The following is a 17191-nucleotide window of genomic DNA, read 5'->3' as shown; positions in this document are numbered from 1 at the left end:
AAGAAAGTTTTGACTTTACATGGCCTGGCAGCTTGAAGAGAGTTCGGCCCAGTGGTGTATTCTGAAAATTCAACTGGTTTACCAAAATAATTCTTATTTATTGTATATATTTATTATACAGGGTGTTTCAGAGCGACCCAGACATTACCTTTTTCTCGAACAGCAGATCTCGGAGTTGAAACAAAAAAAATGCACCACTAAGTTGGGCCCAAAGAATCCGTAGAAAGTATTTGCAACAGCCCGAAAGCCACCCTTTGTGGTTTTAGTTAAGGGGAGGGCACATGCCCCGTTCGTGCGATTTTCAAATGGGAAGGGTATGTTTGGAATGCAGATTCGGAAAGGCGGGGAAAAAATACGATTGTCATATGAAACATTTGTCTGTACTACCTACCGTTTTCAGTGTAGAAAATGGTTTTGCAAAAAAAGGAAGGTGAGCCAAATCAAGTATACCGAGCTTAACAATTAAGATAAGTGCAGCACAAAAGCTTTCCAACGATATGTCACATGATGACTGCGGGACTAAAAAAGGATGAAACTGGGTGATCCAAAAAGGGGGTCTAAAGTTAGGGAAGAACTCGAAAATTTCAAATGGCAAAGGGGGTTGAGTAATACCTCGTTGTAAAGGTCACAGAAATGCGAACATGATTTTGTAATCCACTGACTGGTTTCAAAATGGTGACCAAAACAATTCCGACCCCTGAAGTTGGTGTTCCAAAGTGAGGAATTACGTATGTAAATAGCAAAACACAAACACTGGACAGAGTACATAAGATCCTGTACAAAGAATGCCAGCGGAACAGCTGTTTATTCGTGTTGGGTAGGCTGTAGTACACAACACAGCATGCAACACACATATCCAGGAAATAACCTCCCTATTTATATATTTGTAGTTGCACTTGCGTGGTTGCATTGGTGCTTTATTTCAATTATATATAATTAATATACAGGGTGTTTCAGAGTGACCCAGACATTACCTTCTTCTCGCGAACGGGAAATCGTATCATGTTGAAACAAAAAAATGCACCACTAAGTTGGGACCAAAGAATCCGTAGAAAGTATTTGCAACAGGCCGAAATCCACCCTTTGTGAAATGTGATAGTGGGGGGCAAAATGTGAATATCTACTGCCCTCTTTGTGTATTCATGAGAACCTTATATAGCAGTAGCAGACTGAACCAGTGGAGCGTATTCTCTCTCATTTTATCTGGTTTACTGCCCGTAAACCAACTTTTCTTTTATATATATATATATATATATATATATATATATATATATATATATATATATATATATACAGGGAGGTTATTTCAGTTGTTTACCGCCAGCGTGTCGGTGGCCCCTTCATGCAACAGGTCCTGGCAAATTGCGTTAGAGGAAGTCCGTAACAGAAACAGTTTGTTTTGTAATGTTTCCACTTTTCACAATTACAGTTACAATTACAATTGAAATAAGCACGTACCTCGTCGCAAGGATGCTGGAAAAGGTGTCCTCCCAAATACAAATATTTCTGGCACCTTATTTCTGACATCTAATCTTAAATTAGACATCGCTACTTTATCCTCAGTTGTCGCGAGAGCACCGGCAGCTTATCGGGGGAGTTGTTCGACGCGAGAGGGCGCTTCATACTGCAGCTGTTTTCAGTGATGCCAACCGTAGGGACATGTACCTAAACATAGGGGCTTTTCACTATATTTCGCCCGCGTAGGGACAGATTTGCCAAATGAGGGAAAACGTAGGGACTTTTTTCAATCTTGGAAAATAACATTTATTGTGCAAAGGTGCAAAGCTTACTCGCCAGTCAGTTGCACTTTCTTCGTTCTCGGTTTGGAATGAATAGATTAGTTTATCTGGATACTTTAGCGAGGAGGAAAAAAAGAACTAACTAACAAATCTCCATCAGAATTTTGGAACATGTTATCGCTTACCAAGAACTTTCAAGGCAAGTTCGTTTTTGAAAACATTTCCACTCTCGCGAAAATAGTGCTAACATTGCCACATTCTAACGTGGAAATGTAAAGAATATTTTCAATGTTAAGTGATACAAAAACAAAAAAGAGAAATAGAATGGGACCACAATTGTTAAAGACTGCAGGAAGTACAGCATCACCAACCAACATCTATCTCTTCACAGCAGTAGCAGCATGTATGACTTCAAATAACATAATCAACAGTAAACGACTCAACGTTATTCATTAGGGGTGTCCGGATCCCGAAAAGTCAGGATCGGGAAAAAAAATTTCCCGTCCCGATCCCGAGAAATGACTTCCCGACTTTTCAGGATACCGAATGGTCACTTTAAAAAGTCATTAATTCTTGAAGTTTTCTGCATTGTAAGTTTCTGGAACTTATCAGAAATTTTAAGTTTTTATTCTACAAATGCAAAAACAAACAATTAAAGTGAAAATGACGTGTAGAATTCGAGATTTCCAGAGCTTTGGAAATTTCCCATCCCGAAAATTTCCAGATTTGGTCGGGAAATTGCAAATTTTTCCAGTCGCGAATTTCAGGATTTAAAAAATTCCCATCCGGGCCCAAAAAATTCTGTCCCGCACACCCCTATTATTCATTAAGGCAAGAATTTACAATACCGGACCATTCTGTAATTTCTATGCTATGTCTTATACTCACGAAATAATTAATCGTGATGATTTATCTCAAGTTAACATGTTGGGGTGTTGTGAAAAAATTGTGTAGAATTTGTAAAATAAGCTTTTCAATTCTCGCAATGATTCTCCGTATACAAGTATGGTAGCCATATTTGTTGATATGAACAATTGACGTTCGCAATTACTTATGCTGCCTACAGCATTGCCACACTGTTGATTTCATACTTGGAGAGCATCGATCGTGTAAGAATGGCGGAAGAAAACAGTAAAAAAGTTGTTAATGTTGTACAGATTGTTAGGTGGAGTGTGCAGGAGGATGGCCGTGGGCTAATTAATATACTTATGGATTTCGGTATATTGCCCAAAGAAGGTGCTTACATGTGACAGCGACAGTCACAATGTAGAAGATCATGTGGAGTGTGGACTGATTTGATTACAGGTAAGTTTGGCAACGGTGCATCGATCGTAAATTGCAGGATACGAAAATGGAGTCTTCAATGATGAACGTTTGCCGTTAAAGTGCTACGAAAATAAGATTTTTTTAATCGGTTTGTAATCACAATTAGCACAAAACCATTCACGGATAGCACCACTGACCATTCTCGGTAAGGTTAGGTTAAGTTAGATTAGGCAAGGCAAACATAGTTAAAATTTGGGGTTGAAAAACCATACACGGGTAGCCCCACAAACCATTGACGGATAGCCCCACAACCATTCAGGTAAGGTTAAGTTAGGATAGGCAAACATAGTTAACATTTTAGGTCTTAGTAATATCAGGAATGTATATTTCGTTTTTTAGGTATTAGAAACACAAAATCTTCCGGTAAATAATGAGCAATTGTGCCGATCGCGGGCCACTCAATTTAACTTATTTTGCAATTTCTACACGTGACCCACAAATTTTAACTTCAAATTCGTGATTAGGAGGCCTCAATTAGCGAGTATGTGAAATATTACAAAAATCGGGGAGGGGTCCTGTATTGGTTCCTTCATTAATTGTGAAAGCACCGAGCAGAAAGATTTGGTAAGTAAATGTGTATATTTTAACTTCTGTTTTGCATGCTCATGAGGTGATGTTTTTTTTAGTCGCTTTACTTGGCGTAGGGACATTGCTGAAAAATGGTTAGCAACACTGTTGGCTACCAGACGTAGTGAGTGTACCATACCCTCATGTTCACTTCTGTTTGAGTTTATCAGTACGCGTGTTTTTTATACTGTGTTATTGCTAGTGCTTTATTGAGTGTTAATTGTTATTCATTCATTAGTTATGCCGCTAAACAAATATAGTCTTGAACAAAGAGTTTTTATGTACGATAATTACGTGAAAACAAATTCTTGCAGAAAAGTGGTCAGGCAATTACGAGAGACAGGATCTCTTGAACCTAAGAAACGTGTTGTATTGCTGTTCAAGGAGGTCATTTTCAACATCTCTTATAACAGAGGAGGTTTAGTGATCATCATTATTATTACTTTTTACGTTTCGGTTTGCTTTACGCGCCGGGATGCTGTCTTCCCTTTCTGTCAACTGAGGATAAAGTAGCGATGTGTAATCTAAGATTAGATGTCAGAAATAAGGTGCCAGAAATATTTGTATTTGGGAGGACACCTTTTCCAGCATCCTTGCGACAAGGTACGGGCTTATTTAAATTGTAATTGTAACTGTAATTGTGAAAAGTGGAAACATTACAAAACAAACTGTTTCTGTTACGGACTTCCTCTAACGCAATTTGCCAGGACCTGTTGCATGAAGGGGCCGCCGACACGCTGGCAGTAAACGACTGAAATAACCTCCCTGTATGTATGTATGTATGTATGTATGTATGTATGTGTGTGTGTCTGTCTGTCTGTCTGTGTGTCTCTGTCTGTGTGTCTCTGTCTGTCTGTCTGTCTCTGTCTGTCTGTCTGTGTGTCTGTGTCTGTCTCTGTCTGTCTGTCTGTCTGTCTGTCTGTCTGTGTCTCTGTCTGTCTGTCTGTCTGTCCGTCCGTCCGTGCGCGGGCGCGCGCGTGCGTGCGTGTGTGTGTATATATATATATAAAAGTGAAAGAGGAGAGAGAAAAAATAACCGGACAAAGAAAAAATTCATATATATATATAAAAGAAAAGTTGGTTTACGGGCAGTAAACCAGATAAAATGAGAGAGAATACGCTCCACTGGTTCAGTCTGCTACTGCTATATAAGGTTCTCATGAATACACAAAGAGGGCAGTAGATATTCACATTTTGCATTTGTTGCACTCATTTATATTCCATCAAAATGCTTGCAAGTATTAGAGAAACAGAACACGTTGAGTTGTAGGTTCTGAATTTCTACCCACATTGCAGTCTTATGAAGTTGTCCATTAAACTTCAGGGCTGCCACGAATTATGGGGCACCTTTTGTCTCACTGTAAGTTTTGTATTAATTAAGCTAGTATTTTTCTTTCCTATTTATCTTTCTTTACACTTATGTAAAATGTAACCAACATAGCGGAAGAAGTGGACGTTGTTTAGAATGGAAGGAAGTCGTCCAAGTATTGAGCAGCGTGTCATATGTGTATGTGTACAGGTTGATCTGTCTATATGTGTCCGATTTTAAACCTTCACCCCTGTTCACAGAATCGACCGATCTGAATGATTCAAACAGCAGGAGAAAGCCAAATGCCTCTAGTATCGCACAAAGTTCGCATGTGTGTGGTATGTGCATCATGGCTCCCAAGGTGAACCCCGGTTTTGAGAAGGCTACGTCGTAGCACTTTTCCACGCCAAGTTTTCCGTTACACAGATTCAGAAAAACAGTGCAGGGAAAATGGATGTGCATTGGGTTTAACAACCAGCAAGAACATAATTAATCGACATAAACACCACGACGTTCCAGCACTTCGTTCACCCACAAAGGGGAGTAGAAAGGGACCGTTTACTGCGTTGACTCCACCTGTAGCTCGGAAGTTGCGCCGAAGGGCCCTACAGGAAAACCCTCCTACGCAACGTGTGATGGCAAGACGAGTGCACGTGGCACAGTCAACTGTGAACCGCAAGCTACGTGACAAATTAAAGCTCCGGATGGTGTTTAAAAGTCGTGGACACTTCCTCACTGCGGCCCATCGGAGGGGGAGAAAGACTTACTGCATGCGCCTCTACAAATGCCATCTATCTGGGGAAAAGTTGAAGTTTGTTGCCACACTCGATGAAGCATGGATTTATCTATCCGATTGTGGCAAAATTCGACCCGTAACGTTTGTACACCCCACGGGATGTAAAAACCCGTTCTGACTTCATCCGTCAGTGCAAAAGTAAGTTTCGCGAAGGGATTTGTTGTCGCAGGATACTGCTATGAAGGCAAGTAAACGATTTGGCAGTTGCCTAAAAACTGCAAAATCAACTCCACATTTTATCAGCAACATATTCTTACACCAATTTATAGAGACGATCTGCCCAGGATACTGCTATGAAGGCAAGTAAACGATTTGGCAGTTGCCTAAAAACTGCAAAATCAACTCCACATTTTATCAGCAACATATTCTTACACCAATTTCTAGAGACGATCTGCCCCGTTTGTATGGAAATGGAATAAATCAGGCCCGTGTGCATATGGATAAGGCCTCATGACATAAATCCCGTTCTACACAGAGATTTCTGCAACAAATAGCGGCAGACACCTGTATCCAGGCTATTCCCTCCCAGGCCATACCAGTGAAGTCACCTGATGCCAGTCCCATGGATTTTTGCGGGTTTGGCCTATTGAAAAGAGCACTTGCATCTCGTCGTGTCACCACTGACAGTGGTCTCTGGAAAGCCTGCCAGGAGGAGTGGCTCAAGATTCCCGATCCTGTACTTCAACGGAGCCTCCTACAATGGAAGTTACGGTGCAGGGCTATTGCCAGAACCCATGGTGCTCACATCAAGGGCAACCGCTGGTGGTCCCGTGGTTTTTCCTAAAGTAGGTGAGACGTCAAAATTGGACACATATAGACGGATCAACCTTCTGTATTTTTCATTACCAATAATGTGTATAACACGTATTTTTAAAATATTCAAAGAACACAAAAATGGTACTTTATGAGTATGTTATTTACAAAACAACGTTTTGAGAATCTATTCTCTTCTTCAGGTCCAAAACTTCGACTATGAAAAACTTTTCATAGCCACGTGAAGATATTTTAAAAACCAGGAATAAGGGTGTGATTTCAAAAACTATGCCTAAAAGTGTTGTAGCCTCCATATTCTGTTACGAATTAACAGTCCCTGAAGTTAAAAGATTTCTTTCCATCTAAAACATGTATTTTAACATTGAACAATTTAAAAAAGGGGTTACTACGTGTAGTCAAATGACGCGGGCCAATTATAAACTTTAAAAACTATGAAAAGTTTTTTGTAGTGGAAGTTTTGGACCTGAAGAAGAAAACAGTAGATTCTCGAAACGTCGCTTTGTAAATAACATACTCATAAAACGTAAGTACCATTTTTTGTGTTTTTTTGAATGTTTTTAAATATTTTTAAAATACTTGTTATATTGGTATTGTGAGTAATTCGAACATTCATAATGAATAATGTGTAGCTGAAGTTCAGCGACGAATGCTGCAGGAATGTGGATCTCTAGCACTTAAAAGTGACATTATCTCAAGAATCAACAAGTTATTTAATGCAACTGGAAATGTTTCAGACTTAAAAATCTGGTAAGCTACAAACAGGTAGAAGGAATCCAATTACGTCTCCAAGCTTGCATTGATTTAAATGGAGCTCAGATTGATAATTATGTGGAAAACAGATAAAATTGTCATTGTGATGTCTAATTTACTCTTTATTTGCAGAAAATATAAAGTTGCCAATATTATAAATATGTTCTCATTGTTAAACATAATTGATGATCAAAAGGTTCCCCCTTAATTCGTGGCCACCTCGTATGTTGAAAAATGTAAAATACCTGAAAAGTATAACAATTTAGAGGTGTCACTGTACTTCCATAAGTACACTCTTCAAATTCTAGCTTCATCAGATACCACTCCTTGTTGATCGCCCTTTTATTCAGTATTCCTCATCTCCTCTGCATTCTGGGCTGTAAGGGGTGGTAAGGCACCCAGCGTCAACCTCAGTTCCACATAGTACGCCCCGGTAACTGCTTTGTGCAGGCCAACAAGACACTGACGCCTGGACCCATGACCTGGATGTTGGATTGTGTTGTCCTGTGTTTGTCCCTCTGTGCGCTGAGTGCATCTACACTAAGAGATTTTATTCCTCAGAGACTGTATAGTTTTACTTCTAATTCGCGAATGAATTAGAAATTGAGTGAGGAAGTTCTCAACACAGATTATTTTCGTGTTAGGGGTCTGTCTCAACTGTCCACTGGTTCCTTTAGTTAATTGGCTTATCTTCGTATTGCATCATGGGCAAATATAGTCTATGTGCTGGTTGACGTGCACGTACTATAAAAATCAATCACCTTTAATCGTTATTGAAAGATAGTGAGCAACATTACCTTTGTGTTGCAGACAGTGTCCTAGGTGAATCCCGACAAATAAATTGCACAGGTACAATTAATTACTTACGTGAAATTTAGAAAATTTCGCACTTCCGCGTTGCACAATTTAATGGTTAAATCCTATTAATTTCGAAGATCCACTGTCTTCATTCACAAAAGGGTACGGCGTGCAAGGCAGAAGTGCGAAATTTTCTAAATTCCTCGTAAGTAATTTTAAACCGCGTTTACCGCAACCATCATGAGGTACAATTAATCTCATTCCACTGGTTAGCCACTAAGTATCAACCAATATCGGTGGTTGTCTGTGTGTGCAGCAACAGGATATATTTCCTTTGAAACACCAATGACTGATGGTTCCGTGTATCTCCAAGATATTACCTTGGTATATATCTCAGCTGGTAGAACAATGGCAAGGTATGCCAGAGACCCAGAATTTAAATCCTGATTGATTCTGCCTTTCTTTGTTTAAATTTCTGTGTTGTTCATCTCCTGTGTGTGCCTAATTAAAAACTTCAGCTCCGTGCTGGGAGAGAATCAATTCAGATTTAATTGCCAATACTGGCTGATATTTTCCTGGAGTCCAGGACCCTCATAAAGTCTGCAAAAATTCCACGTGACACTTTTGCCAACTCTAAATATCCTGGAAATGGTGAAATATGCATATTTTCATTATTTTTACAAGAGAATTGTGAGGAAAATGAATTTTATGATTGAACAAACTCTGATAAGTTGATATGGTATAATTCCAATGGAAAAACTATGTATTAAAATTTATAAATATTCTTGAACTACTGAGAGTTGTTTCAATTTTCAAGTATCAGTACAGGTAGATAGGTTTTAAAGTTCAACCACTCGTGAAAAGATTTTTACTTGATTTGTTTAAGGTTGTGCCTCCCAGATGACATAGTGTTCCCTTGCGACACATTGCATAGTGATTACGATCTCACTACAAACTAAAGGTCCAGTTCCTGAGAACAAAGCAATTTCAAATATTTTTTTGGGTGTATTTTCTCTCGCTTATATTAACAGTTAGTGGTTATGCAAGCATACAAGAAAGTGCACAATTCAATGGAACTCTGTTTCTTTGTAGGTGTATGCTTCTGTGGATCCTCCTCGAACTACCTCTCGAGACAGCGGCTACAAAACACCATCACCAGCAGTGGTGAAGGAGGACATGAAAACTGAAGACGAGGTTTGTATTTTATTTGTAGCATATTGTGATATAATGATCGCCTCCTCCTCGGATACAATTTGGAAATGTCTAGAAGGAATCCTTGCATAGTATTTTAAGGACAGGTTGTCTCACGCTTTCTCTACATTTTTCCCTCTCTGCCCTTCGGCCCATGTCTATAATTTCTCTTGTGAGAAGAACCTCCATGATTTGTCAAATTTTGGGAAAATTGCCATCATTTAGAATTTGTTCTGTTGCATTTTTGTCTAGATATCCGTGATAGATAATACTGCTGAAGTCCCCACACAACTATACCAAATGTCTGAACAATAGTGCAAGCAAAAAAATTACACTTCTTCTTGAGCATTCATAATGAATGAACAATATATTTTATAAATATGAAGTGACATAAATTAGCAAGTATTTTTAACGGACATGTGTGAGGGTTCCAGAAAATAAGTAAAATGAAGAATGTATGTACAAACCATTTACATTACGGTTATGGTACGGTAAGATCGAACATAGTTACCACCATTGTTGAGATACTTGATGTAGTGGGACACTAGTTTTTGCAGTAAAATGATTCAGACCATGTGGTTAAGGCTACTTGAACCATGATGTTGTGGAACTGCTTGCCAGCAAGGGAACTTTCAGATGCAAGAACACTGAAATGCAGGCAAACTAACAGTGATGAATTATCTCTTGCACCAAATCTTCATGCACTGCAGAGGGTTGGCTGCTCTGCAAATCACCATGCTCATTTCCACACCCTTTATTGAAGAGTGCCAGCCAGCTCTGTGCCATTGAATCATTTGTGGCATGTTCGCCATACACTCACAAAGTTGGTGGTAAATTAAAGTTGGTTTCGCATTTCCTGCATTCGCAAGAAACTGATTTCAGATATTTGACAGTCTTACGAAGGAGGCAAGCAATGTTTCAGTACAACAAAACATGTAGTACAACAACATGCCGAGGGGAAAGATTCAAGGTTTATAGCCTCATTTACCCAGTCGCTGGATTTGTCAAAATATCGTAATAAAGTGACTGTACTAAAAATAAACCATATGATCCGCAAACGTCACATTTACTTTTTTAAAAAAATCCAGGTAACGTTATTCATATGATATTAAACGTTTTGCATATGCGAACTTTCCGCATACGACTAAAGGGAGACGGAATTTCTTACTTATTAGTACCTTTATTTGTTCATTATTATTTAATATGGTCAAACGGTGACCAAACCGATTTAGATAAAAAAAATGGGAATCATTTGTTTATTTTACGCTGCATGATGTAATTTAGTATTTTTGGGCACCCTAAAAACCGCATTGGAGTAACTTAAACACTAAATAAAAAGTTAAACACAAACAATAAAAAATTCATTTCAAAGCAAAGAAACACATGCATAGACGATGTACTCACCACAATAAATTTCAAACTCTTGGTCCATTGGATGCCACCCTTAGTGACGATATTCATGCTCCATTCTTCTCTAGAAAATGTTTAAGCACACAATCGTAACATTTAGTTTCATCCATTTTGAGTTCCTTTAATAGTTCCTTCTCAATGGACAAATGAGCAAGGGCTGACAACCTTTCCTGACCCATGCTGTTCCTGGCGAATGTCTTGATACGTTTCAGCGTTGAAAACGATCTTTCAACTGACGCTGTTGTGGCTGGTATAGTCAGTACTAGCAGACGCAGTCTGTGGAGTTCGGGCATCACATGTTGTAATTCGTTGTTTACAATGTACTTCAAGATGTCCTTTACACTCTTATTGCAGAAACAATCCCGAGAATGATATTTCTTGACTACCAAGAAAGGTTGTTACACTTGCAAGACGCTTTAAAATATCGCGATTTTGATGAACAACTTTGTTATGGCGCCCGATTGTTACTAGTCTGTGGTGATCCAGAGCAAAATCCACACGAGATTTTCCGAATTCCTTCAGAGTTAAAAATGCCCTTATGTGAGATTCTGCTTTTTCATGTCTCTGTAATGCATTGTGCACGTTATTCAGATCACAGTATCCCTCACTTGACCACACGGAGTTCGTCTTGTGCACGGCGAACAATACGCATGGCCAACAGTACAACCTACTGCGTGCTTCACAACCTGCTAGCCAAATAAACTTGTGGTACAAATTGCTTTGGAAATGTCGCACAAAGCCCCTTGGGCTAACTTGTTTTAAGTCCGGTAAATGCGGTGTTGGTCGACCCCCTTCCACGATTTTCATTTTAACACTTATCTCTCTCGATCTAAACGAAGCAATTTTCAATTGCTCAATAATACACCCGCACTTCACATCAACCGTTCCTAAATACGCGTTCATTCCGATAAATTCACAGCACAAAACACGAAGCAACAAACGCTCACACTATCCCATGCCCTTTCCACAACTGTAAATGCAAGCATCCACACAAGATCACTTTGAAAATCTCTGAAACAACAGAAAGTGATACCAACCTATTTCCTTAATTTTATCCGTCACAAAGGAAAGATACATCAGTTTGGAGATAAAAATTACGCGGAGGAATCAGAATCATTTCAGCAGAACGAGTATGTACATTAATATTTAAGTAATAAAGTGTCATTCAATGGTGTGCCCGGGGTGAAGGGGGGGGGGGGTGGATGGTAGACATAACCCCCTCTTGGCCCAGTATATCTAAGAAAAAACATCAAAGGAAGGAAAAGATGACAAAATGGGGACCGTAAAAAGACCCTGGGAACACCACTTGCGTCATAATAATAGAACTTAAAACATATTCGGGCCTCCCCGATGGCGCAGTGGTAGTGTCGTCGCTTTGTAATCAAGGGGTTCCGGGTTCGATACCCGGTGGAGGCACAAGTGTTTCAGATCCCATTTTAAACTGTAGGTCCAGTCCCGATTAGCCTTACTGTGCATAAAGTGGACTTAAAATCAATCATTAAAACATATTCTTGTGCTCATAATATGCAGAATGTATACGATTTACTTCTATGCCATGTACAAATATCAGTAGATAGTTCTTTCTCAGATAGCTTTATTTTCACCCCAAGTTTTATTCAAAAGCAGTCAATTTATTGATTGTAAAATTTGTGAAAGAGCTCACTTGAATTACTGCGTAAATAATTTGGCAGTTGCGAACACTGGTAGCGGTCAACACTTCTGGCGTAATTTGAGCTGGACCGACCAGGAAGCAGGGTGCAGGACCAAGGTCCGTCCAATCTTCCCTCCCTCCCTGAGAAAACTCTTCACGGGGGTGCAGAAATTCCACTGCCCCAACTCCCAATGTCAACTTTTTTTACGCGTTTTACATTTCGCGAAATCTAAAATAATTTGTAATATAATATGATATATATGGAATTTAGAACAGTGATAATAACTTCTTTTAGTTATTTTATGACTAACAATTATTATTATATTTGCGATCTTGTTTACGTGTTCATGAAGACAAATATTCGTTACTAGTTTTTGCTGGCAACGTACCCATAGATGAATCCTTCTGCTTTCGGTTGAACTTGGCTATTTTCGCGAATCACACAAGCTCGGAGAGCACAGCTTTTTGTAGAAGCTTTGTGGACGGGTTCCACCAGAATTTCACGCTTCGCCATGTGACTCCTTCGGAGGCCTTATTTTCCTGCAGAACGGCTGCAAGCATTGAGGCTGGTGCTTGCTACAGAGCTGCTGGGGGAGTTTGCGGCCGCATTTTTTCGCGAAATCGAGTGCGATGGAAACTAAATATGGTTAGAACATTAAGTACATTAAATGATATTTGAATTATGCAAGCAGTGCTTGCATTGCTTGTACTATATCTTCGCCTCTGGTTCAAATATCTGCAAATGGTGTATGTGCCTTAGGAAATAATCAGCAAACCATATGCATGCACACAGGGGCAATATTTGCAAACAGAACTAACTATGTTAAAACTGTAATGTTCCAAATATACATGAACGCATGGGACACTACAGGACACTTTATCTCCATCCCGATTATCCAAACTCTCGTGTACATTTTCATTGAAAGGGAATTCCACTAATTTAATACTGGACAGACATTTTTTCCATGTTTTTCCCCCCCTTCTTTTACGCTCCTTTACGTCATTGCTGTATTAAATATGCCATGGTGACTGAGCATCGCAAGTGTTCGATTCACAGATTTGCCTCTGTGGGTTCCAGGTTTTAGTACCAGCCTAAACATGCTTTGTGTGTGTGCGTCTTTTGCTAATAAGTTTCTTCTTCTCATTCAATCTCATTCTTCTAATTAGCATAAAGAGGCTTTGAGTTGTAGTTTTATGTCCATGTTATGCACAGATAATTCAGGCTAATCTGGACTGTACATACAGTGTAAAGTGAGATTCAAACCACCATGTGCTTTCACTGGGTATCGAACCTAGGGGCCCCCTTAATTACAAGGTGACAATGTTACCACTGTTCCATGGTGCATAAAAAGACAGGAAAGCTATGCACAATAAGAAAAAAATACAAAAATCTACAAACGCTCTGTCAATCTGCTCACTATTGTTAAATGTGAATAATTAGCATTTACTAAATATATGTGTACCCTACGATTGCTGTAAAATCAATACAAGATAAGAGAACCAGTTTTAAAATTTGATTAACGATGGCATGCTTGAGTTTGCACATAATTTGTTTTGTCCTAGTTGTGCCTACAATGTGTAGCAAAGGTCATCCAGCAATTCCGAACCATCGTTCATCATATTTTCTCATCTTTTCCAGTTCATTGACTTCTCTCTGTTATCATGGTTCTAAATGGAGGCAAATAATGTGTATCGGACAGGTAGGGCTTTTTTCACACACACTAGTTAACACTGGTGCAGGGGTGTGGATGACCTTCGCATGCTGCGCTATTAATATAACCAATAACAGGTCATGTAAATAGCATATGGTAATGGTACAATGCAGTCAAGATTAATCAGACGTTTTATTATTTGTCTTAATCTTGGACGAAATTTACATTAGACATTACATTTTTCATTTACTTAACTATGTTTTTTATACTCTTATTCTTTGCATAATGTCCACTATGATGGCATTGTATTTTCTCCATGTGCGTGTTTTTTGGAATTGGGAAGCAGTCTATTCAAAAAACTCTTAAACGATAGAATCATTACAATCTTATCATTGCTTCTTCAAATAGTAATAGGTCATTCAAATATGACCGGGACTGAATCCTTTATTGTCAAATACTTATTTGCACATGTCACCCTTCAAAGTACTCCGCTCCAGAGTCCATACATTTTTTCCAACGTTCTGGAAGCATCTGAATGCCCCTTTCATAAAAGTTTTTCTGTTGGCTGCGTGTCCACTCCCAAACACGTCGTCTGCAAACCGCATGCCTTCTTAAGCCTTTCAAACAGGTAGAAATCACTTGGGGCCAAGTCGGGACTGTATGGCGGGTGTGGCAGAAGGTCCCATTTGAATTTGCTCAGAGTTGCCATAGTTGTTTTGGCTGTATGAGACCACCTGATTTCCACCTCTCTTTCGCTTGGATCGGATCTTTTCCTTCACCTCTGTTGTCAAGAGTTCTGAGTAATAAGCTGCAGTGACTGTTCTGGCATCTGTAAGAAAGTCTACATGGATAACCCCCTGCCAGTCCCAAAAAAACGTTGCCATCACTTATCCTACCTCTTGTGCTTTCTTGGGTCTGGGAGAACCGGTATGCTGCCACTCACGTGATGACTGCTGGGAATCATTCTCCATTCACACTCTTCCCTCTCTGAAGTCCTTACAATTCTCAAACACAGGTTTGTGAGAGACACTCTTCCCCATATTGTTGTTTGAGTCTCTGCAAAATTTCAGAGAAATTTGATCACAATGCGTTGTTCCACGCTCTGCGGCACCTTCTGTTTGCTCATCACTGTAGCAACACTCAGACACGACTGAGCAGGTTCTAACCTGCATGGGAGGGAGGGTGGGGATTGTGGCTCTATTCTCCCAAGGACGCACAACTGCTGCGCATGGCAGGTTTTTTGAAAAAAAAATATATCAGTCCCAGTTATGTTTGAATGACCTAGTACCATCTCAGTATCTATCTGACAAGACTGAGGAAAAGCATGTCATTCAGTATGGTTCACTATGAGATGTGAACATGTCAACTCCTGAATTTGTATTCTTCATCCAACTCGTTTTCATCACCACCTACATCACATGTATGGAGGTTAATGTATTTTTGTTAAACATGAATTTCATCCAGTCATCATTCATTCCCATTATGACTAAAAATGGCAGTAACAGAAGACAAATACACGTACAAAAGATCTTTTTAACGTTAATTTTTAAGTGACTGCTTGCAATATATATATATATATATATATATATATATATATATATATCTTGTACTGTCAATAATTGTTATTTTGTCCTTAGCTCTGTAATTTGTCAGTTTTTTTAAAGATTGGTCTGTAAAGTCAGTACTTTTTGTGTTGATTACTGTAGTGTGATTTTTTTTGTTGTTGTTTTGTTCTGTTACTGTATTTTAAGGGATACATGGCAACTTTCCAGTAAGATGGTAGATTTTTTTTTCAGTTCTTTAAAGACATTCTTATGTAATTTTTCCTAACCTAGTAATAACGATTATTGTTGCATAGTTATGAAAACTTTTATTGAGCACTCACTGCCATAATTGCTGAAGAGCTCATATATTCTGGTTTCTTCTTTAGTTCCAATCTTATTCACCAAAGGGTGTCTACTAAAATAACAACTCCAAAATTCTTGCATATTTCTTGACCTTTTTTGCTTTTCTTGACCCGTTTCCCCACTTTTTCTTAACATTTATTTAATTGCCCCCACCCTACTTAGGAATAGTTGGAAATTGAAAACATATATTTTTATTCAATGAAAAACCCCAACCACAAGGCTGGTTAAGATGAGAACTGAAGCTGTACGTTAACAAGAGATTTAGGCTTGCTCTAATTATTATTAATGCATGAGACTTCATCCTGGATGGGGCATGGCCACATTACTTTATTTAATATTTTTACAAACTCCACACATACAAGAATGTAATTTTTAAGGCGAGGAGTTACAGTTGTGCATTTATTTCAGTATCGTCCGAATTGGTTGGAAGTGGAAGCATTTTTTTATGTTGAATAAGTCTCTTGATTTTTTTGCATAACATGATTGAATTTCTCATTTTAATGCAAATGTGCAAGGGTGTAACAAGCTACAAGAATGTTATTTTGTGATTAATACTCTAGTCTTCCTCGTATCATCTTTTCTGTACCTTTTTGCGTACCCCATATTGGTGGAGCATTTTATAGATGAAACAAAGGTATGGTGAATACCGTATTTGCCGGTGTACACATTTCTTGAGGAAAAAGCTTTTATCACTGAATATAATTAATTGACACATATTTCAAATATAAAGTAACATGTAGGTCTACTTTTAACAAACAACTTACCTAATCTAACTAGGAAACAATACATTTTAATCTTCTTCATCACACACCACAAGGAAATCATCTAAATCAGAACTGAGAAAATTTCCAGAAATGAATGCAATCACAAACTGAATATCAGCGTATTAGACACACACCCTGTTTTTCAGACCTATTTTTAAAGGGAAAAACTGCATCTTGTATGTTGGCAAATATGGTAATTACTGTACTTTTTTGTGAGCATTGTGTTCATGTTCGTGTTAGTGCCAAAATGTATGCTCGCATTGACAATGGATGTAATTTTCTTTGCAGAATCGAGTGCCAACTGCAGCGAGGTGCATCCTGTGTGAAGAACCAGCAGAGCTGATCTGTTCTTCATGTCTGCATGTGTGCTACTGTTCCGAAGAATGTCAGGTGAGTTGGTGATAGTTTGAAGGATTTAATGCCAGTCTGACTGACTAGATTGAGAATTTATATGCACCAAAATCTAAAATATTGTGCCATAAAAACATACAAAAATATGTAATATACAAATGAACATTAAAAGTAATTATGAATGCAATTCTACTGGTATTCTCCAG

The 17191-nt window shown here is 38.7% G+C and overlaps 1 protein-coding gene across 6 annotated transcripts in view; it reads left to right on the top strand.

The window, feature by feature from the left end:
* The window catches only part of LOC145988536 (uncharacterized), a 232395-nt gene that overhangs the window by 205758 nt on the left and 9446 nt on the right, over positions 1-17191 (top strand). For all 6 annotated transcript variants that reach the window (XM_083123440.1, XM_083123439.1, XM_083123444.1 and 3 more), the window contains 2 exons: positions 9152-9253; positions 16923-17024. In XM_083123440.1, the coding sequence (XP_082979566.1) occupies positions 9152-9253; positions 16923-17024 (204 nt within the window). The remainder of the gene's footprint in view (positions 1-9151; positions 9254-16922; positions 17025-17191) is intronic.

Source organism: Lepisma saccharinum, chromosome 6 (assembly GCF_977018435.1).
Source record: "Lepisma saccharinum chromosome 6, izLepSacc3.1, whole genome shotgun sequence".
NCBI classification, from domain to species: Eukaryota; Metazoa; Arthropoda; class Insecta; order Zygentoma; family Lepismatidae; genus Lepisma; species Lepisma saccharinum.
This window is presented reverse-complemented; position numbering and strand designations above follow the sequence as displayed.